Source organism: Denticeps clupeoides, chromosome 1 (assembly GCF_900700375.1).
Source record: "Denticeps clupeoides chromosome 1, fDenClu1.1, whole genome shotgun sequence".
Lineage (NCBI taxonomy): Eukaryota > Metazoa > Chordata > Actinopteri > Clupeiformes > Denticipitidae > Denticeps > Denticeps clupeoides.
Window position 1 is genome coordinate 11831284 of NC_041707.1, and position 15501 is coordinate 11846784.

The 15501-nt window shown below is 41.4% G+C and overlaps 1 protein-coding gene across 8 annotated transcripts in view; it reads left to right on the plus strand.

Moving 5' to 3' along the window:
- ralgapa2 (Ral GTPase activating protein catalytic subunit alpha 2) overlaps window positions 1–15501 on the plus strand; it is a 90824-nt gene that overhangs the window by 53466 nt on the left and 21857 nt on the right. For all 8 annotated transcript variants that reach the window (XM_028969605.1, XM_028969632.1, XM_028969654.1 and 5 more), the window contains 7 exons: window positions 1039–1222; window positions 4463–5291; window positions 6889–6960; window positions 7684–7807; window positions 8085–8240; window positions 11014–11172; window positions 12603–12730. In XM_028969605.1, the coding sequence (XP_028825438.1) occupies window positions 1039–1222; window positions 4463–5291; window positions 6889–6960; window positions 7684–7807; window positions 8085–8240; window positions 11014–11172; window positions 12603–12730 (1652 nt within the window). The remainder of the gene's footprint in view (window positions 1–1038; window positions 1223–4462; window positions 5292–6888; window positions 6961–7683; window positions 7808–8084; window positions 8241–11013; window positions 11173–12602; window positions 12731–15501) is intronic.

Below are 15501 nucleotides of genomic sequence, written 5' to 3' on the forward strand. Positions count from 1 at the left end.
CGTCCAGATCCAGGCATGCATATGCGAACAGGATTAACTGTTCATTTACATTGAAGCAGTAGAGCTTCATAATGGGGTTTTTGGAGTCCACCTGTTATGTTTGGGGAGAACAAAGGCCGCTTTGCCATGTTCTTTTTTGATACGAACAGTCCAGGGACAATCAGAGCTGACTGCTCTTATCGTGTATCATAGAAACGCTTTATCAGTTTTGTGGCTACAGAACTTTATAACTCTGCACTGGTGGCGTGATGATAACTTCCTGTGTGAGTGTACGTGCAGCACTTGTTTGTGGTTGAGCCTAGGGATAAAGTCTTAATTAAATCAAACAGAGCCAACCTGTTCAATCACTTTAATAAACAGCATCCAACTACCTCTTATCTCATTCTGCCAATGGAAGAGAGACCATCTGCTTTGTGCATTGATGCACCCCATGACCGCACCAGCAACAGATCATGGTTGTCGATAAGGCATTTTTTCTTTTTGCAAATAATTGGCCCTATTTGAGTGATCTGGCAAAGTGGAACGAGGATAATAAACATTTATGTGGGTGTCCAAGTCCAATTTGCCATTTTTGACTGTGGAGAAAACAGACTGTGCCCCAGTGCTAAGCAGAAAAAGGTTGTCCTCACTCTGCTGATTATTCAGTGATGTGTTGGTGTGTTACTTGCAGTCAGTAAAGAGAACAGCAGTAGGGGGCCTAAGTAGCTCCACTAATGCACACATTTTATGCAATTGCTTCAAATTGATTAGTGGTTTCAAACTAATATTATACACTAACTACTCATTTATGGGTCTTGCATTTTTTACATTAAAGGGGAATTGAATGTTTTTGTCACTGTGAAGCACAGCAAACACAGGAGCATGACTCCTGGAGCAAGTCATGCTTAAGTATCTTGTTCAGGAACACAATGGTAAGTGGGCTTTGAACCTGCAGTTTTGTCATCTGCTGGTTCATAGATGAATGTGTTACCTACTTGGCTAGTACCACCCCTTCAAAACCTGACAAAACATTTTGTTGTTTGCTGTGATGTCGTGTAGGTTCTGCACTGCTGTGTTTCGGGGTCTAACCTGCACACTCAGCAGAGCCACTACCTCCTGAGCCTGGCTGACCTCTCCACAGACTACGACCCCTTCCTCTCACTTGGACAGGTCAGAAGCACTGAACCGCCACCACCTCACTCTGCAGCTGGGGAATTTGGAAACTTGCTCACCGTGGCTGAGGGTAAGGATTCTTTTGCATATCTGTATAGAATTGTGTGATATGCACTATTAGAATTTTTTGGAGAGCTTGTTGAATACTGTGTTTCCTACAGCTCAGTCAGTAGAGCAACATCAGGAAGTGCAGACCATCATGCTACAATGTGTAATATTTGAAGTGAACACAGCACAGCACACGGTGCACACTCCAAAAGTGTCCTCTGTATTTAACCCATCACCTTGGTGAGCAGTGGGCAGCCATGAAAAGCACCTGGAGAGCAGTGTGTGGGGACTGTGCTTTACTCAGTACCACCTTGGTGGTTGGGGAACTGGCAACCTTCTGATTAATGGGCCGTGTCCTTACATACTAGGTCAACCACTGCCCAGTGTGTGAATTATAAATGAAATATATATACAGTACAGGCCAAAAGTTTGGACACACCTTCTCACACCTTCAATGTGTTTTCTTTCATGACCATTTACATTGGTAGATTCTCACTGAAGGCATTAAAACTATGAATGAACACACGTGGAGTTATGTAGTTAACAAAAAAAGGTGAAATAACTGAAAATGTGTTTTATATTCAAGTTTCTTCAAAATATCCACCATTTGCTCTGATTACTGCTTTGACTTCACTCTGCGGTCAAGCTCACCACAAACCATCTCGATTTGGTTCAGGTCCGGTGACTGTGATACACTAACGATTAAAATGATTAATTCACCCGTTGTCAGTGTCAATGTCACTACCCAATATCTACCATTCTGTTTGCGGGGGTGCCGCTGTTTGAGTAAATAGGGGAAAAGTGCCGCAAACAGCGGACGGTGAAGAACACAAGTAAACTAACAACAACAGAGAAGAAGCACAGAGAATGGCGGAAAATAATAAAAAAACTAATCAAAGACCCACCCGCTAGTTTCCACTCAAGTGTGGAGACACTTCGTGTTTTACGAGACAGTCAAGACACTACGAATTTGCAAGTGCACCTTGTTCGCTATCACGGTCAACTACGCTCAGGTGATAATGAGTGTGTGTGTGTATATATATATTTATTATAGCGCATATATATATATATATATACACACACACACACACACACACACACACACACACACACACACACACAATAGATATATATATATATATATATATATATATATATATATATATATATATATATATATATATATATATATATATATATATATATATATATATATATATATCTATATATATATTATAGCAAATTCTGTATGGAATACATCTACTTCCATATAAGTTTTGTTTACAGACCAACATATATTACCCTCACGATTTTATTAGAACAAACTGGTGCAAAAGTGCAAACACCTAATTTTAGGTGAAATGCAATGTTTAAATGATGTGCATTAGTTGCTCCCATCCACTTAGAGCCCATTTATTCCAATTATCAAAAAGAACAAGTTTTCTTCTTTGACCTTGTTGGTCCATCATGTGACATTATTATGCACTGCTCTGAAGTTTGCAGCTCTGCCATGAACTCCCATCTATTCTTCTTAATTATTATTCCTTATTGTGAAATGAATTCTCATCTCTAATGTAGAAATTAGAATAATGTGATGCACAAGTAGTGTGTAGCAAGTTGAATAACATTTATGAAATTATCCAAACAAACTATGTAACCATAGCAACATGCAGAAGTATTGGGAAGTCTCGGCACAAAAGCGTAGATTGTGTCTCTTTCTTTCAATTAAGTACTTGCCGTCTCAAACATGACACACAAAAACAGTTTTAGATTTGTCAAAATAAACATATATAGATGCCTATTGTTTGATTTTATACAGGTGTATTACTGCACCAAGTGCTTTTAAATTGGTTGTGCTGATATGTTGCTAGGCAGCCATAGCCTGTTAATGAACTGCACTACATTAATTGTTTGTGCTGATTAATGGGCATTAGAAATGTATTAGTTAACCTAGTTGTGCTTTTGCAACAACCATTTTACCAAAGCCTCTTGATTTTGCAATTATCTGTGTCTCATTCTATATTTTATTAGTACTGTTTAATATTAGTATTATTATTAGATATCTATTTATTGGTACAGTAAAGTTGTATTGATTATAATAAATATATTATTATGTGTTTGTTATACATTGTGATAGTTGTCATTTTTTTAGTTGTCATACTTCAGATGTAGGAGTTTTAAAACCTTGTCTTTATATAGAACAGAGATCTTGGTAACCCATCCTTTCTCTAAATGTGAGGCAGACAAAAACAAACAATGGAACAACTTAAAAGCAGTCTGCCTTTGCCATGGCACATATTGATTAGTTCACTTCAAAGCATCGAGCATCCCTAATGCAACCCTGCCATCATTCAGAAAAGCTTTTTTTTTCTTCTTTGATGAGCATGATGGCATTGATAGCAGTGTTAAAATGTGAGCACCTCTTTCCTTTTTCCTCATCTTAATATGGAAGAATAATAATGATATCCCTTTCACTTTGAGTGTTCGTGAGCATTTACATAACTCTAATTCAGTAAGTGCTGTAGATCTCTATTCACATTGCAGGAAAGATGTGACGCTCATTAGCTGGGTCCTTTGGATAGTTTTGGCCCCATTGTAAAGAATGAATGGCCTTTTCAAAGGTGTCTCCTATGATTAGATGCTGCCTAAAAGAGTCTGTGAGATTAAGCATGGTGTGAAATGAAAAACAGCCTGCTCTTGGTAATTATGATGGAGTGCTAGTGCCGAAGCTTTAGAAAAGGTGAAAGTACGAGACAAACATATCTATACAGAGGAAGGCTGACAAGATAAAAGTTTAAGGTGTTGATAAGCGTCGGGCAGTGTTACTCTGTAGCCTTTTAGAGGTTACCTCATAATGGCTTTTTTCAAAATTTAAGAGCAATTTTTTTTACCTTCACCGTATTGCCCTGAAAGATCTGCAGCTTCAGTTGAGGAAAGGCCACCAATGAAGTAACAAATTTATTTCTGGTTACTCTTTCAAGGAAATATTTAGTTACTAATTTTATGATATTCTCTTAATTCCTCAATTCTAAATTCCTTACATTAAAAAAGCTTATTTAGCTCAATGCCTATAATGCTGTTTTATAGATAACTCTACAGATTGTTCTGCAATCTGCTGTCTATCCACCCCCAAATTCTAAATATAAATCACACATTCTGAAATTTCTTTTTTTTTTTTTTTTTTTTATCAAAATACACACAGTTGTAATAGATTGAACAATGAACATTCAGCATTCTTTCTTTCCATCATCTTTCATTTTAGAGAAAAAGAGGCGCAATATGGAGCTAATCCCACTGACTGCAAGGATGATCATGACACACCTCGTGAACCACTTGGGCCACCATCCACTTAGTGGTGGACCTGCCCTCTTGCACAGTCTCATCAACGAGAACCATGACAACCCCTATGTGGAGTCCTCTGAACTTTCGTCTGAGGTTTTCAAGAGCCCCAACCTACAGCTTTTTGTTTTCAATGACAGTACACTAGTGTCCTACCTGCAGATCCCTTCTGAAAGCTCAGTCTCTGACTCAAACCCTGGAGACCACTCTGCACCTTCTTCTGAGGTCCGTGTTATTGTGCGTGACATTTCAGGAAAGTACTCTTGGGATGGCGCAGTACTCTACCGAACTTTTGATGGATATCCGTCACAGTCTAAGAACAGCAGTGGGGATCATGTAGCAGACCACCACAACCAGTCATCACTTCCTACCTTTCAGACTTTGCCTCATCAGGATGAATTTGCACCTGGAAAGACAGAAGTTGAAGAAGATTATGGTGGACTTGATGTTCTGGACCAGCTCCTGGAGGACCTGGGTCACAGCAGCCCAGAATGTCTACCCCAGCCCAGGCAACGGCTCACTGAGCCAGCCCCTTCACCTCTGGGCATGAATCCGGAGCTGGAGGCCTCCATCATGGATGCAATTCACCGTCAGTCACAGCAGGAAGAAGAGGAACTGGCCAGGTGGAAATGTGGAGACCCAAGCATCAAGGCAGCTCAACAGAGGGAGCCCACATACCAGGAGCCCAGAGCCCCTTTTTACTACTGCAGACTTCTTCTAAATGACCTGGGCATGAACTCTTGGGACCGCAGGTATTCCACCTTTTCATTCTTTCAATTTTATTTATAAATGAACTGAGGCATTGGGGGTTGTGAAATGAATATTTACTTGGGTCGGGCTGATAATGAATTTTTCATTATTAATTGTAGCTGCAATTTTTGAATCAGGTAATATATATTTAGGCAAGAGCCTCTTGGACAATATAAATGTTGTATTTTGGGTGCTTTTTCTATTTCCCATCAATCCATGTATAAATTAACCAGTACATTGCAAATTTTTGCACAAGCTCCCCTTGACCAATAAAAAAAAATCAAAAAAAGTTTTGTTAATTTGGTATGGTTGACTGTCAAATTTCCTTGTCAAATGACCTTGTAATATATTCAGTAATAGTTCTGTACATATATACCACATCTACCATTCGTACTACCATTCCAAACCTATTGTCATTTTAAAATGATCATGTTTTAATTAAAAGAAAATTGTCCTTATTTCACCAGATTTCAAAATATTGTAAATGACTATTTAGCTGGAAATGGTTGTTATGAATGGAGTATCTGCATAAATATAGAGGCTCATTATGAATAACAAATAGTCTCAAGCTGTTTCTGATTAATATTTTCTCTTCAAACTCATTTCAGGTTTCTTTTTCTTGGAAGACAATGACATTTATAAATTACCCTTAACCGTATGCTTTAAAAATGTACCCATCCTGCATATGAGTTAGATTATATGTTGGTTACTGTAGTGCCTTTTTTGGCATGTATGTGCTCTATATGTGTGTTCAAATGGACAAATGCCCCCTAAACACAGATCCTGAATATGTTTTGATTTTGAGAGGTTACAAGGGTATTAATTAGGTCCTTCTACCGGCAATTTTTGTCATCAGAGGCTTGTTTCAGACCAAGATCTCAGTCCAGCTATATCGACCACTCTATTTTTCTTCATGTGGAGATCATTCATTTTGGAGATGCCTGGCCGTCTAAGACTCTTAATCTGTCGCAGTGGTTTTGGACACCCCCACTGTTTTCACCCCGGTTTACTTTGGCATGTTTGTTGCTCATCTAATGAGAGGTGCACAGCGTTTATGGAGGTGGCTGGCCACCTGTAGATTGGTACCAGAGATTGCCATAGAGAACCACCATCTTGATGATACAACTTGGACCATGACTTAGCTACCTGCTACGTTTTAATGATAAAAGTGACATGTTTGCTGTTACTTATTGTAAACTGTTTTTCACTACCTGTGTTGTATATGATTCTTTCTATCTGTTTTGATAAAATAATACCTAGAGTACTTTCTCTCCAGATATATAAAATGATTGCAGCAAAGTAAGGAGCAAATCAGCTTTGCCCATTGACTGTGGCTTAATCAAAGGAGAGGGTTATGTATTGTAACTTCCACTTCCATCATACACCCTCACTTGAAGGGGGGAGGCGAGACTGCAGATAGTCATGTTTAAATAAAAATACTGTTATGAAAAGACGTTTAAGTCAATAGGATGTGAATCAGATAATTTCATTAATCTTTGAAGATGTTTTGAGCAAACCGTACAAACTTTCTTTAGGTTTGTCTGAACACATGTTTTGTGCCAATTACATCTGAGAAGTCTTTCCATTTTCCCTCTTCAGGAAAAGCTTTCATCTGCTGAAGAAGAACTCTAAGCTTTTAAGGGAACTTAAGAATTTGGATTCAAGACAGTGGTATGTCCACCCCAATAAACAGTCTTCTCTGAAAAAACTGCTTAATTTTTAGGCCGGATGGCCATGAGATGTCATGACATACTCTTGCTCACCTCACTCGTTCCCCCATTTTCTCCTACCACTTTAATCCTGCCCATCGTTGGCTGGTCAGTCACAGTCCTCCTCAGTACACCGCGATCAATAGGCACTCCAAGTGGCTAATTACCAGGGCTTATTAAAGAATGCCTGCAGGATTGGGCCACAGTTCTCCCCTGACGCATGCAGTGGCTCCTCTCATGGCAACCGCTGTCAGAGCATGCCAGGCGCTCCAGTGCCGGGACCAGCCCTTTCCTTAGCAACTAGGACAAATGGACTAAGTGTGCACCCTGCTATTTGTGGCATGGACTGATACTGCAGGCGCTTGCATACCACATGCTGTCATCTGCATCAATTAATTGTCCAGTACAAGAGCACATTGATTGGGGTTAGATGTACCAGTTTGTAATATTTGGAGCACTTACTAATATTTTCAGTGGGGTTTTTTAATAAAATAAGCAGACAACTTGTTTTGGTTTTGTGCTGCACAAATCTAAATGTGAAAAGTCTTGCTTCAAGCGGACACCCAAAGTTAATATAGTGACCCCTGCTATAAATGGGATGCCAGTAGAGCCCTATTCGAAGCTGAGGGACACCAGCATGCCAATATTTGAAGTGATGTGGGTGCTATTTTGTTTTGCCTTGCAGTCGGGAAACACACAAGATCGCTGTGTTCTATATTGGTGAAGGACAGGAAGACAAGTGCTCCATACTGTCAAACACAGAGGGCAGTCAGGCCTATGAGGACTTTGTGTCTGGCTTAGGATGGGAGGTACTGCATTCTGACCTTTTACTCTCTTGTTCACATTTAACATGCCTGTATTCCAAAGATCTGCCAAATTCTTTTTTTTCTTTTATCAAAGTTTGACAGCTCTTTACATTACAGTAAAGTAATAAAGATGTAACAAATATAACATGCATGATTGCACAAGAGAGACCACCATAAGATTAGCCATGTGGATTTAACGTTGCAGCTCATTTAATATTGTACCATGAAGAGTGCATTGGGCAACCCCGTCTGTATAACATTGTTCCCTTTGAAACGTCAGGTGGACCTGGCTACGCACTGTGGTTTTTTGGGAGGCCTACAGAGAAATGGCAGCACAGGACACACAGCACCATATTACGCTACCTCCAACGTGGAAGTCATATTCCACGTCTCTACACGCATGCATTCCGACAATGAAGACTCCCTCACCAAAAAGGTACCTATATCCTACATTGTCCCTCCTGGAACAAATTTAGCACAAGTTTAGAAATTTTCCAATGATTCGTTGCTACAGAATTGCTTCACCCCGATGTGTTTGATTGCACCTTATCTGCTGAAATGCCCTTCTTCTCTAGTCTGCACGTCCAGCTATTCAGCCTGGCTGCACTTTAACTGGAGCTATGGGGCTTCAATATGGTTGTGCCAATTTATGCTGGCGCTTCAGACCTAATAACAGGATCTGTAGAAGCGCGCCCACAGTAGTGGGGACTCGGCCTTGAGGTGGAGATGATAGAGGGAGTGGAAGCGTTCGGGGTGTGCCTGCTCAGCAGTGCTCTGGATTAAGAAGCTGTAGCAAATCCTTGCTGACTAAATGGCAGAGGAGCTGAAGAGAGCAGTGGGCATGTGCCGCAGCGGTAATGACCCTAATTTGCGAGGCCCCTCCGTGCACTGTGACCGGAGCCCGGCTTCGGCCATTATCTCTCCCTGTCGGAGCTAAGGGGCCTGTCGGATGCCAGCGGGGCTCTGCTATCGGATTCCGGGCCGCTCAGGCAGGGGCGATCGACAGAAGCATGCCCGCGGTGACGTCAGAGTGGCACCCGGCTTCAGAGAAATGAGCCGCCGGACCAAAGCCATCAATCCTATCCAGGGGAGAGGGAGAAGGAGGAAATTCATCAAGCAGCCCTCGGTCCTCCATCCCAAAATCCTCCCCTCACTCCCCATTGTGACCCTTTATTGAACCTAGCTCGCTCCCTCTCTCTCACTGTGTGTGGCAGCCACGGATATTACTTAACTGAGATTCGATTTAGGCGAGCTCATCTGAGGCACCGGAGGGGTAGCCCAGCTTGGGCCTGGGGAGTGTGTGTGCCTTCGGCTCCACTCCATTCATTTGGGCTCAGAGATCTCCGTAATTGCAATTCTCTCCCCCTTCCACTCCCCCACCAGCAGCCCCTTCTTGGCTCTGGTCACTGGGGGCGACTCGCCGGCGTGTGCGGGCATGGGGGGGGCTTGGTTGGGTTTTAGAGGGGCTGTGGGGACTATCAGCTGCAGCCAGGCAGGAAGCTTTTTGTCCAAATTACAAATGCAACTTTCAGCGTCTCCAGCTCGTGCCTGAGGACATGTCAAGGCGAGAGAAGGGTAGGAGGCTGGGGGGTGGGGCTCGCTTTGACCAGATAATCAAGGGGAGGGTGAACAGAGCCTTCAGCAAAAAAGGCAGAAATTTTACAGAAGAAATAGAAGACAGAATTCCTGAATGGGTTGTGTAGCTGGGGGTGGATGGGAGCAGAGCAGCTGGTTGCGGTTTGTAATGTAGTTACAGGGACCAGGGGGTCAGGTCCTCCATGGCCACAGAAGCACACACACACACACACACACACACACACTCACTCACCTACACACACCCCCTCTGGGCACCATTTTCACTGACCATAAGCTGACAGTGTTGGGCAGGAGCAGAAAGAAAGGCTTGTTTTTATAAGGGAGCACTTGTACCTCGAGGGCGATGTTTTAGTGGCCTGTGATACGTGTGTTCGAGGGAGACAGAGGGCCAAAATAACAGCTGGACGAAAGGTTAACAAGGGTTAATATCTCATTCTGTAGACTTTGGACAGGGACTCTGCCTTCACTGCATACAGGGATGGTGTGTGCGTTTCCAGCACTTCCAGAGCAAAAACCAAAAAGGCAGAACTTTGATCATCTGTATTTTGTTCCATTTTCTTGTCCTTCTATTACAAAATGTACAGAAAATGTCGTCACCTTGTAGTTCAGTTGTACTCAGTTGTTTTATATATGCACAGTGCACATTTTAAAAGATCTTCACCATTTACTAAAAATGTATTCTGGTGTCATGCATAATGTTAACAAGTTAACTTCTGGATATGAGGGCTGGGCTTGCAGAATTGTTTCCTATTAAAAAAAATCCTTCTGGGGATGGTTGCCAAGAGCAGCCCACGTTGTACTCATACTGTTATCCACTTAAAACCTAGATTTCCTCTTGTTCGTTGCTTATTATTTAATCCCTTTTAATTGACTCCAGTGCAGCAGACATATGGACAGTACTCCTGCCTGTCCCCTTTAGCCTCCTTTCTTCTGGAGCCATTGATCCATAAAGTCTGTGAAATGGATCACCTCACACAAGCTCGGTCGGCTTGTTGTGGATTTGTTAAGACATTAACCCATTAGCATAATTAAGGGCTTGTGAGAGAATGTGCTAATTACATTTTTGGGTGGATATGACATGTTTTGCTAATGGCTCATTAAGCCTGTGTGCATTGGCAGATGTTTCTCCAGCCCGATATGGAGAAGCTCCACGAGTTGCAGGGGGGCGCGTTTCAGCACTTATTCATCCAGTGCTGCTCTGAGCCTTTCCTCCTATGACAGACTGAGAGTTAAAGGCAGTAATTTCCTCTATATGTACCATTGTTCTCTCACATTATCGTGTTCTTAAACGAAACTGGAAAATATTCAATTTTTGGTGCCTCAAGGGGGGGAAATGTCAATTTGATTGCATGATTGACTACATAATACCTTATTTTGGAGGTTTTACCAAACTCATTTTACAGAGAATGGAAATGACTAAAAAATACTTGTATTCTGTAAGTTGTAAGACTGTTATTCTTTCTGTTTATTTTCCTCCTAAATTTAGTTTATTATACAACCAGCAAAGGACAAAGCGAAAGAAGTTTTCTTGTCTGAAGTATTTATCATGTGGTTGGTGCACGCTACAGCTAGTCATATGTGTACTAACGCTGGTCAAATATGATTGGCTACAGCTTCGCCACCTGGGAAATGACGAGGTTCACATTGTGTGGTCGGAACACACAAGGGACTACCGTCGCGGGATCATCCCTACTGACTTTGGCGACGTGCTCATCATCATATACCCCATGAAGAACCACATGTTCTTCATTCAGATCATGAAGAAACCACAGGTGGGTCTGCTAGTTCTTTGCAAACATTTATGACGGAAACATGATTTACATCATTGTCATACTCAATGACCTGCTCATTTGGTCCATAACTCGGTATCTTCAGTCAAGCTAGTTTACACTAGCCAAGCTTGGTTCTTTCTTTAACTCAAAATGTATAACTTGCATGATAATGCAGTTTTAAAAAAAAAGAACTAATGTGTCTACAATATTTGACTGATAAAGGAGAGCCCTATTATGGTATACTGTTTGCTGGATGGCAGCAGGTGAAGAAGAGAAGCTCTTACACTCTGCCCATTTCTGCAGTAGGAGTTGGTCCTGGTAATAGCCTTTGGTCCGACTCCATTACCTTCCCTGTCGGCAACTCCCTCTCAGGGCTACTAGGTTTGCTTTAATCTCGACCACTCACATCCGCAGTGCACCGATCCGCTGTTAGTTTGACTGGATGCAGGTCAAGAGCACCGGGACCCTGATTACTCCAGTCTAAATGCGGCTGCAAAGTGCTTGCAGTTGCAGACTTACATCCTTCATCTGGCCCATTTCCTTTCATCATTTAAAAGTTTCTATCGTAGGTGAAAAATAAAATGCATGGGAATGCACTATGAATTTAATATATATGAGTTTGTTTACTTCCTTCATGGCTCTGTTCCATCAAAGAGACACAATTGAATATTGAAAATGTATAAAAAGCAAACATCCCAAAATCATTACCGTCCGGTGAACCCTCAGGCCAACGTGCATCCTGTACATGCTGGCGTTCACTGTCACTTGCCTGTCTTCACAGTTCTTTTTAAGGCTTTTTATTGTTAATATTTTTTTACAGTCTTCAGGGTGTACACAACCATGTACTTCGTAGTTAAAACAGCAAAAAGTGATTGGCCATTCAGTCCAAATAAAATTAATAAAATAGTCAAGCCTCACGCAGAGACCATGAAGCAGCCTTTTACCCGTTCACCATTCCTGTAGGTGTCCTCTGAGGGTTTGTCACCACATGTTGCGAGTGGAATTCCCCCTGCTCAGTTGCTCAGCGCTATCTGCTCCCTAACACAAATAGCTCCCATCTGATATGTTCAATAGCTGTCAGCCTGGAGAACGGAAGTCTGTTTTGCCACATTGACAGTAATTACTTTGGCCTTGTTTGTCCTGTCACACGCATTGATCCATGCTGCACAAGAGAGGGATAAAAGAAAGGGAGTGTCAGTGAGCAAGTGTGTGTGTGTGTGTGTGTCTTCTTGCCTTTGCTCTTTACTAAACAATAGCTCGAAGGAGCATGAACAGTGTTTGGATGTTATCCATACAAATTAAGAAAGCTCAGGCATTTCTTAATTTGCTGATAAATATATAATAATTGAGTAGTAGGCCAAAATTATTTGTTTTATTTATTCATTGTTTTATTGAGATCACGTTACAAATCCATGTTTTCTCACGTGTAGGTGCCGTTCTTTGGGCCGCTGTTTGATGGAGCTATTGTAACAGCAACGTTGCTGCCCAGTTTGGTTCGTGCCACCTGCATCAATGCCAGCCGAGCTGTGAAGTCTCGACTCACGCTCTACCAGAGCTTGTATCCTTTCATTTTTCTGGTGGCTGAAAGCGGTAGTACAGGTAGGCCACAAAAATGGCTCTGAATCTCAGATTACTTAATTTGGCTAAAGGTTGTCTTATCAGTATCTTTAGTGATTAATTCTATTTAAACATAACATTGCTTTCTTTATTTTATAAACCACTGGGTGATTGGTCACATCCTCTTTTTAAGAAATGCACTAAAAGCCAGAAGTTTCATCCTCCTTGGTCCCTTGGATTATGAATAAATAGGTAAATTATATCAGTTCTTTTATAGTCCACCAGCACATTCTCTTTGCATGTTTGAAAAGGTCCTCCAATCCTCCAGCAGTGCTTGACTGGTACCACCATTTATCAAGGTAAAGTATTAATCTAGACACTTCTCTGTCTTGACGCTTAGGTGGTGGAATAGTGGACCTTCCACTAGATGTTAGAACAGCTGAGTCACAAATATTTTCAAATATGAGCAAAAAACCTTCCTTTGTAGAAAATACTTAGGTTTAAAAGGGCTCTTATTAATAAAAATAAATAAATAAAACATTGGTTCTGAGTTATTAAGATAATGGTATTTACAGATTGAGTCCTAGTGAACCAAATTTTAATGATGGACATTTTAAAGCACTCATGTAAGAGTGTCTGCCAAATGCTGTAAATGTAAAAAGGTGCTGGAAGCTTTTGCACACAAAATATTTAGAAAAATTAGAATATGCTGCTGTAATGAAGGCAAAAAGGGTCGTTAAGGTTTTATTGTAAAAACATTTTGAAGGAGCGTTGTATCTGGCCTGCAGTGTACATGGAGGTATAATGTGGCTTATTTAGGTAGCTTTTTACCTGGTTTGAGTGGTTTGAGTGTGTTGTCCTCATGCAGTAAGTACATGAGTCTGAGGGTAGTTGTCAATATATGTGAGACTATACAGGCTTTGCAATGTTTTGTCCTCTTAAGTACTTGTCCATGTGTGTTCGTGAGCTGCTCCCTTGGGGCGTCTGTTGGATGTGTGAATAGCAGATGGGAGTCTCTCTCCTACTGCACCCCCCCATCCCTTATTTTGCTGCTATGCATGGGCCCAAACTAGCAGCTGTCATATTATACCTGACATTCTTCTGAAAGACTGCAAGAATTTACATACACACTCTCCATCAGTCATGAACATGAGCCCAATGTAATTCGCCTCCTCCACTTCAGGCAGTACTTGAACCCTGATCTGTAGAGCGGTGTCCACTCATTTCTAGGTGAGAATCTTAGTTTTAATAGTGGCTTAGAGGCTTAGTTTTTGTGAAGTTCTTATCCTCATCTCAGCTGCTTCACACTCATTTGAGTGCACATTGTAGGTTGAAGTCAGTGGGGACCATGAGAACAAGATCAGTTGCAAATAGTGGGAATGTCTCCTCCAGATTTTCATCTATCCTCAGCTGCATCTTGTGGTCATATCCATGAAAAGCAGAAACTGCATTGGTTACTATACATACCCTTGCATGTGTAATGGCCAGATTGAACAAACTTGACTTAATGCAAGTGCTGATGAAAGTGTTCATGGTATATTCTTACAGGAACTGTATTGGGACAATCATTCCATTCTACAAACCGCAAACCATGATACAACAACTCTGGATGAATGTAATCCTTCTTTGCAGCCTTACCACTGAGTTGTGACACTGCCTCAAGTGCAGCTAGAGTTCAATGGAACAAGCAATCAGATTGATGATTGTCTATGTGCCTTTCTCACCTTTGTCCGTGAACTTTGGGCAATGCCAAAAAACAGATTCAGGTTCCTTTGCAGGGTTACTTAAAAAATGAAATGACTGAGTAGAAAATATTACAAAATGAGTAAGAAAGAGTCATTGAGAAAGTTAGAAATAATTATGTACTTCAGTCTACATTTGCTGATTCATTGCATACTCAACTAGTGTGAAGGTCTGTTTTATTGCTTCTTTAATCAGTGCAACTGTTTCAGCTTCATTAAGATAATTGCAAAATTGTTTTCTTGTAATCAATTAATCGTTTCAAGAAAATTTTTTTTATAAAAAACAATTTGATGTTCGTTTAATGGACATAATTGTTTTCTATCAATGACTAAACATTTTGAAAATCTAGTACTCAAACTGTCTACATTCAGTGCAGAAGAAAGCAGGAAAAAATGTTTTATATTATCAAGGCGTAGTCTCACTACCCTCGAAAACAAGCAAAATTGTCCTTTTAGAATGACTCCTATTATAATGGATTTCTCTATGGGACTACCTTGTAAAGTGGTCTGGTGTGAAGATACGTATTTTGTGTCTTTGTTACAACTGCAACAAAGACTGTCCCTGACCTCATGAATAATTGATTGGTTTCTGACCCATAGGCACCAGCACCATGTGTTCTTAGTGTATGATTTATTTGCAGGCACAGCTGCTATGCTGTGCTGTACTGTACATCTGCTTTTTTTTTTCACCCCTGGATCCCCTCCTTCTTTCCATCTATCACTTTTAGGGCTTCCTGTTCCTGTCTTTTTCTGTTTTACTCTGATCCTTGTCCTCTCCACCCTCCGCATCGTAGGGTTGCATTTTTGGTCAGACACAGTGACCCCCATATTCGTGCGAAAGGCCCGTGTTTTTTAACAGAGATGAGCTCTCCCCGCCTCACAATGGCCCAGACGTCTGCAGTCAGCTGCCTTGTTGTGCCTCGGCCCTCCAAGGTAATTAGTTTAGTATTTCTTCAAAGGGGAGCCTCCTGGCCCCGGCGCGCGGCCACAAAGGACAGCGTGGAGCTCCGGCACTCCTCTCGGCCCGTGC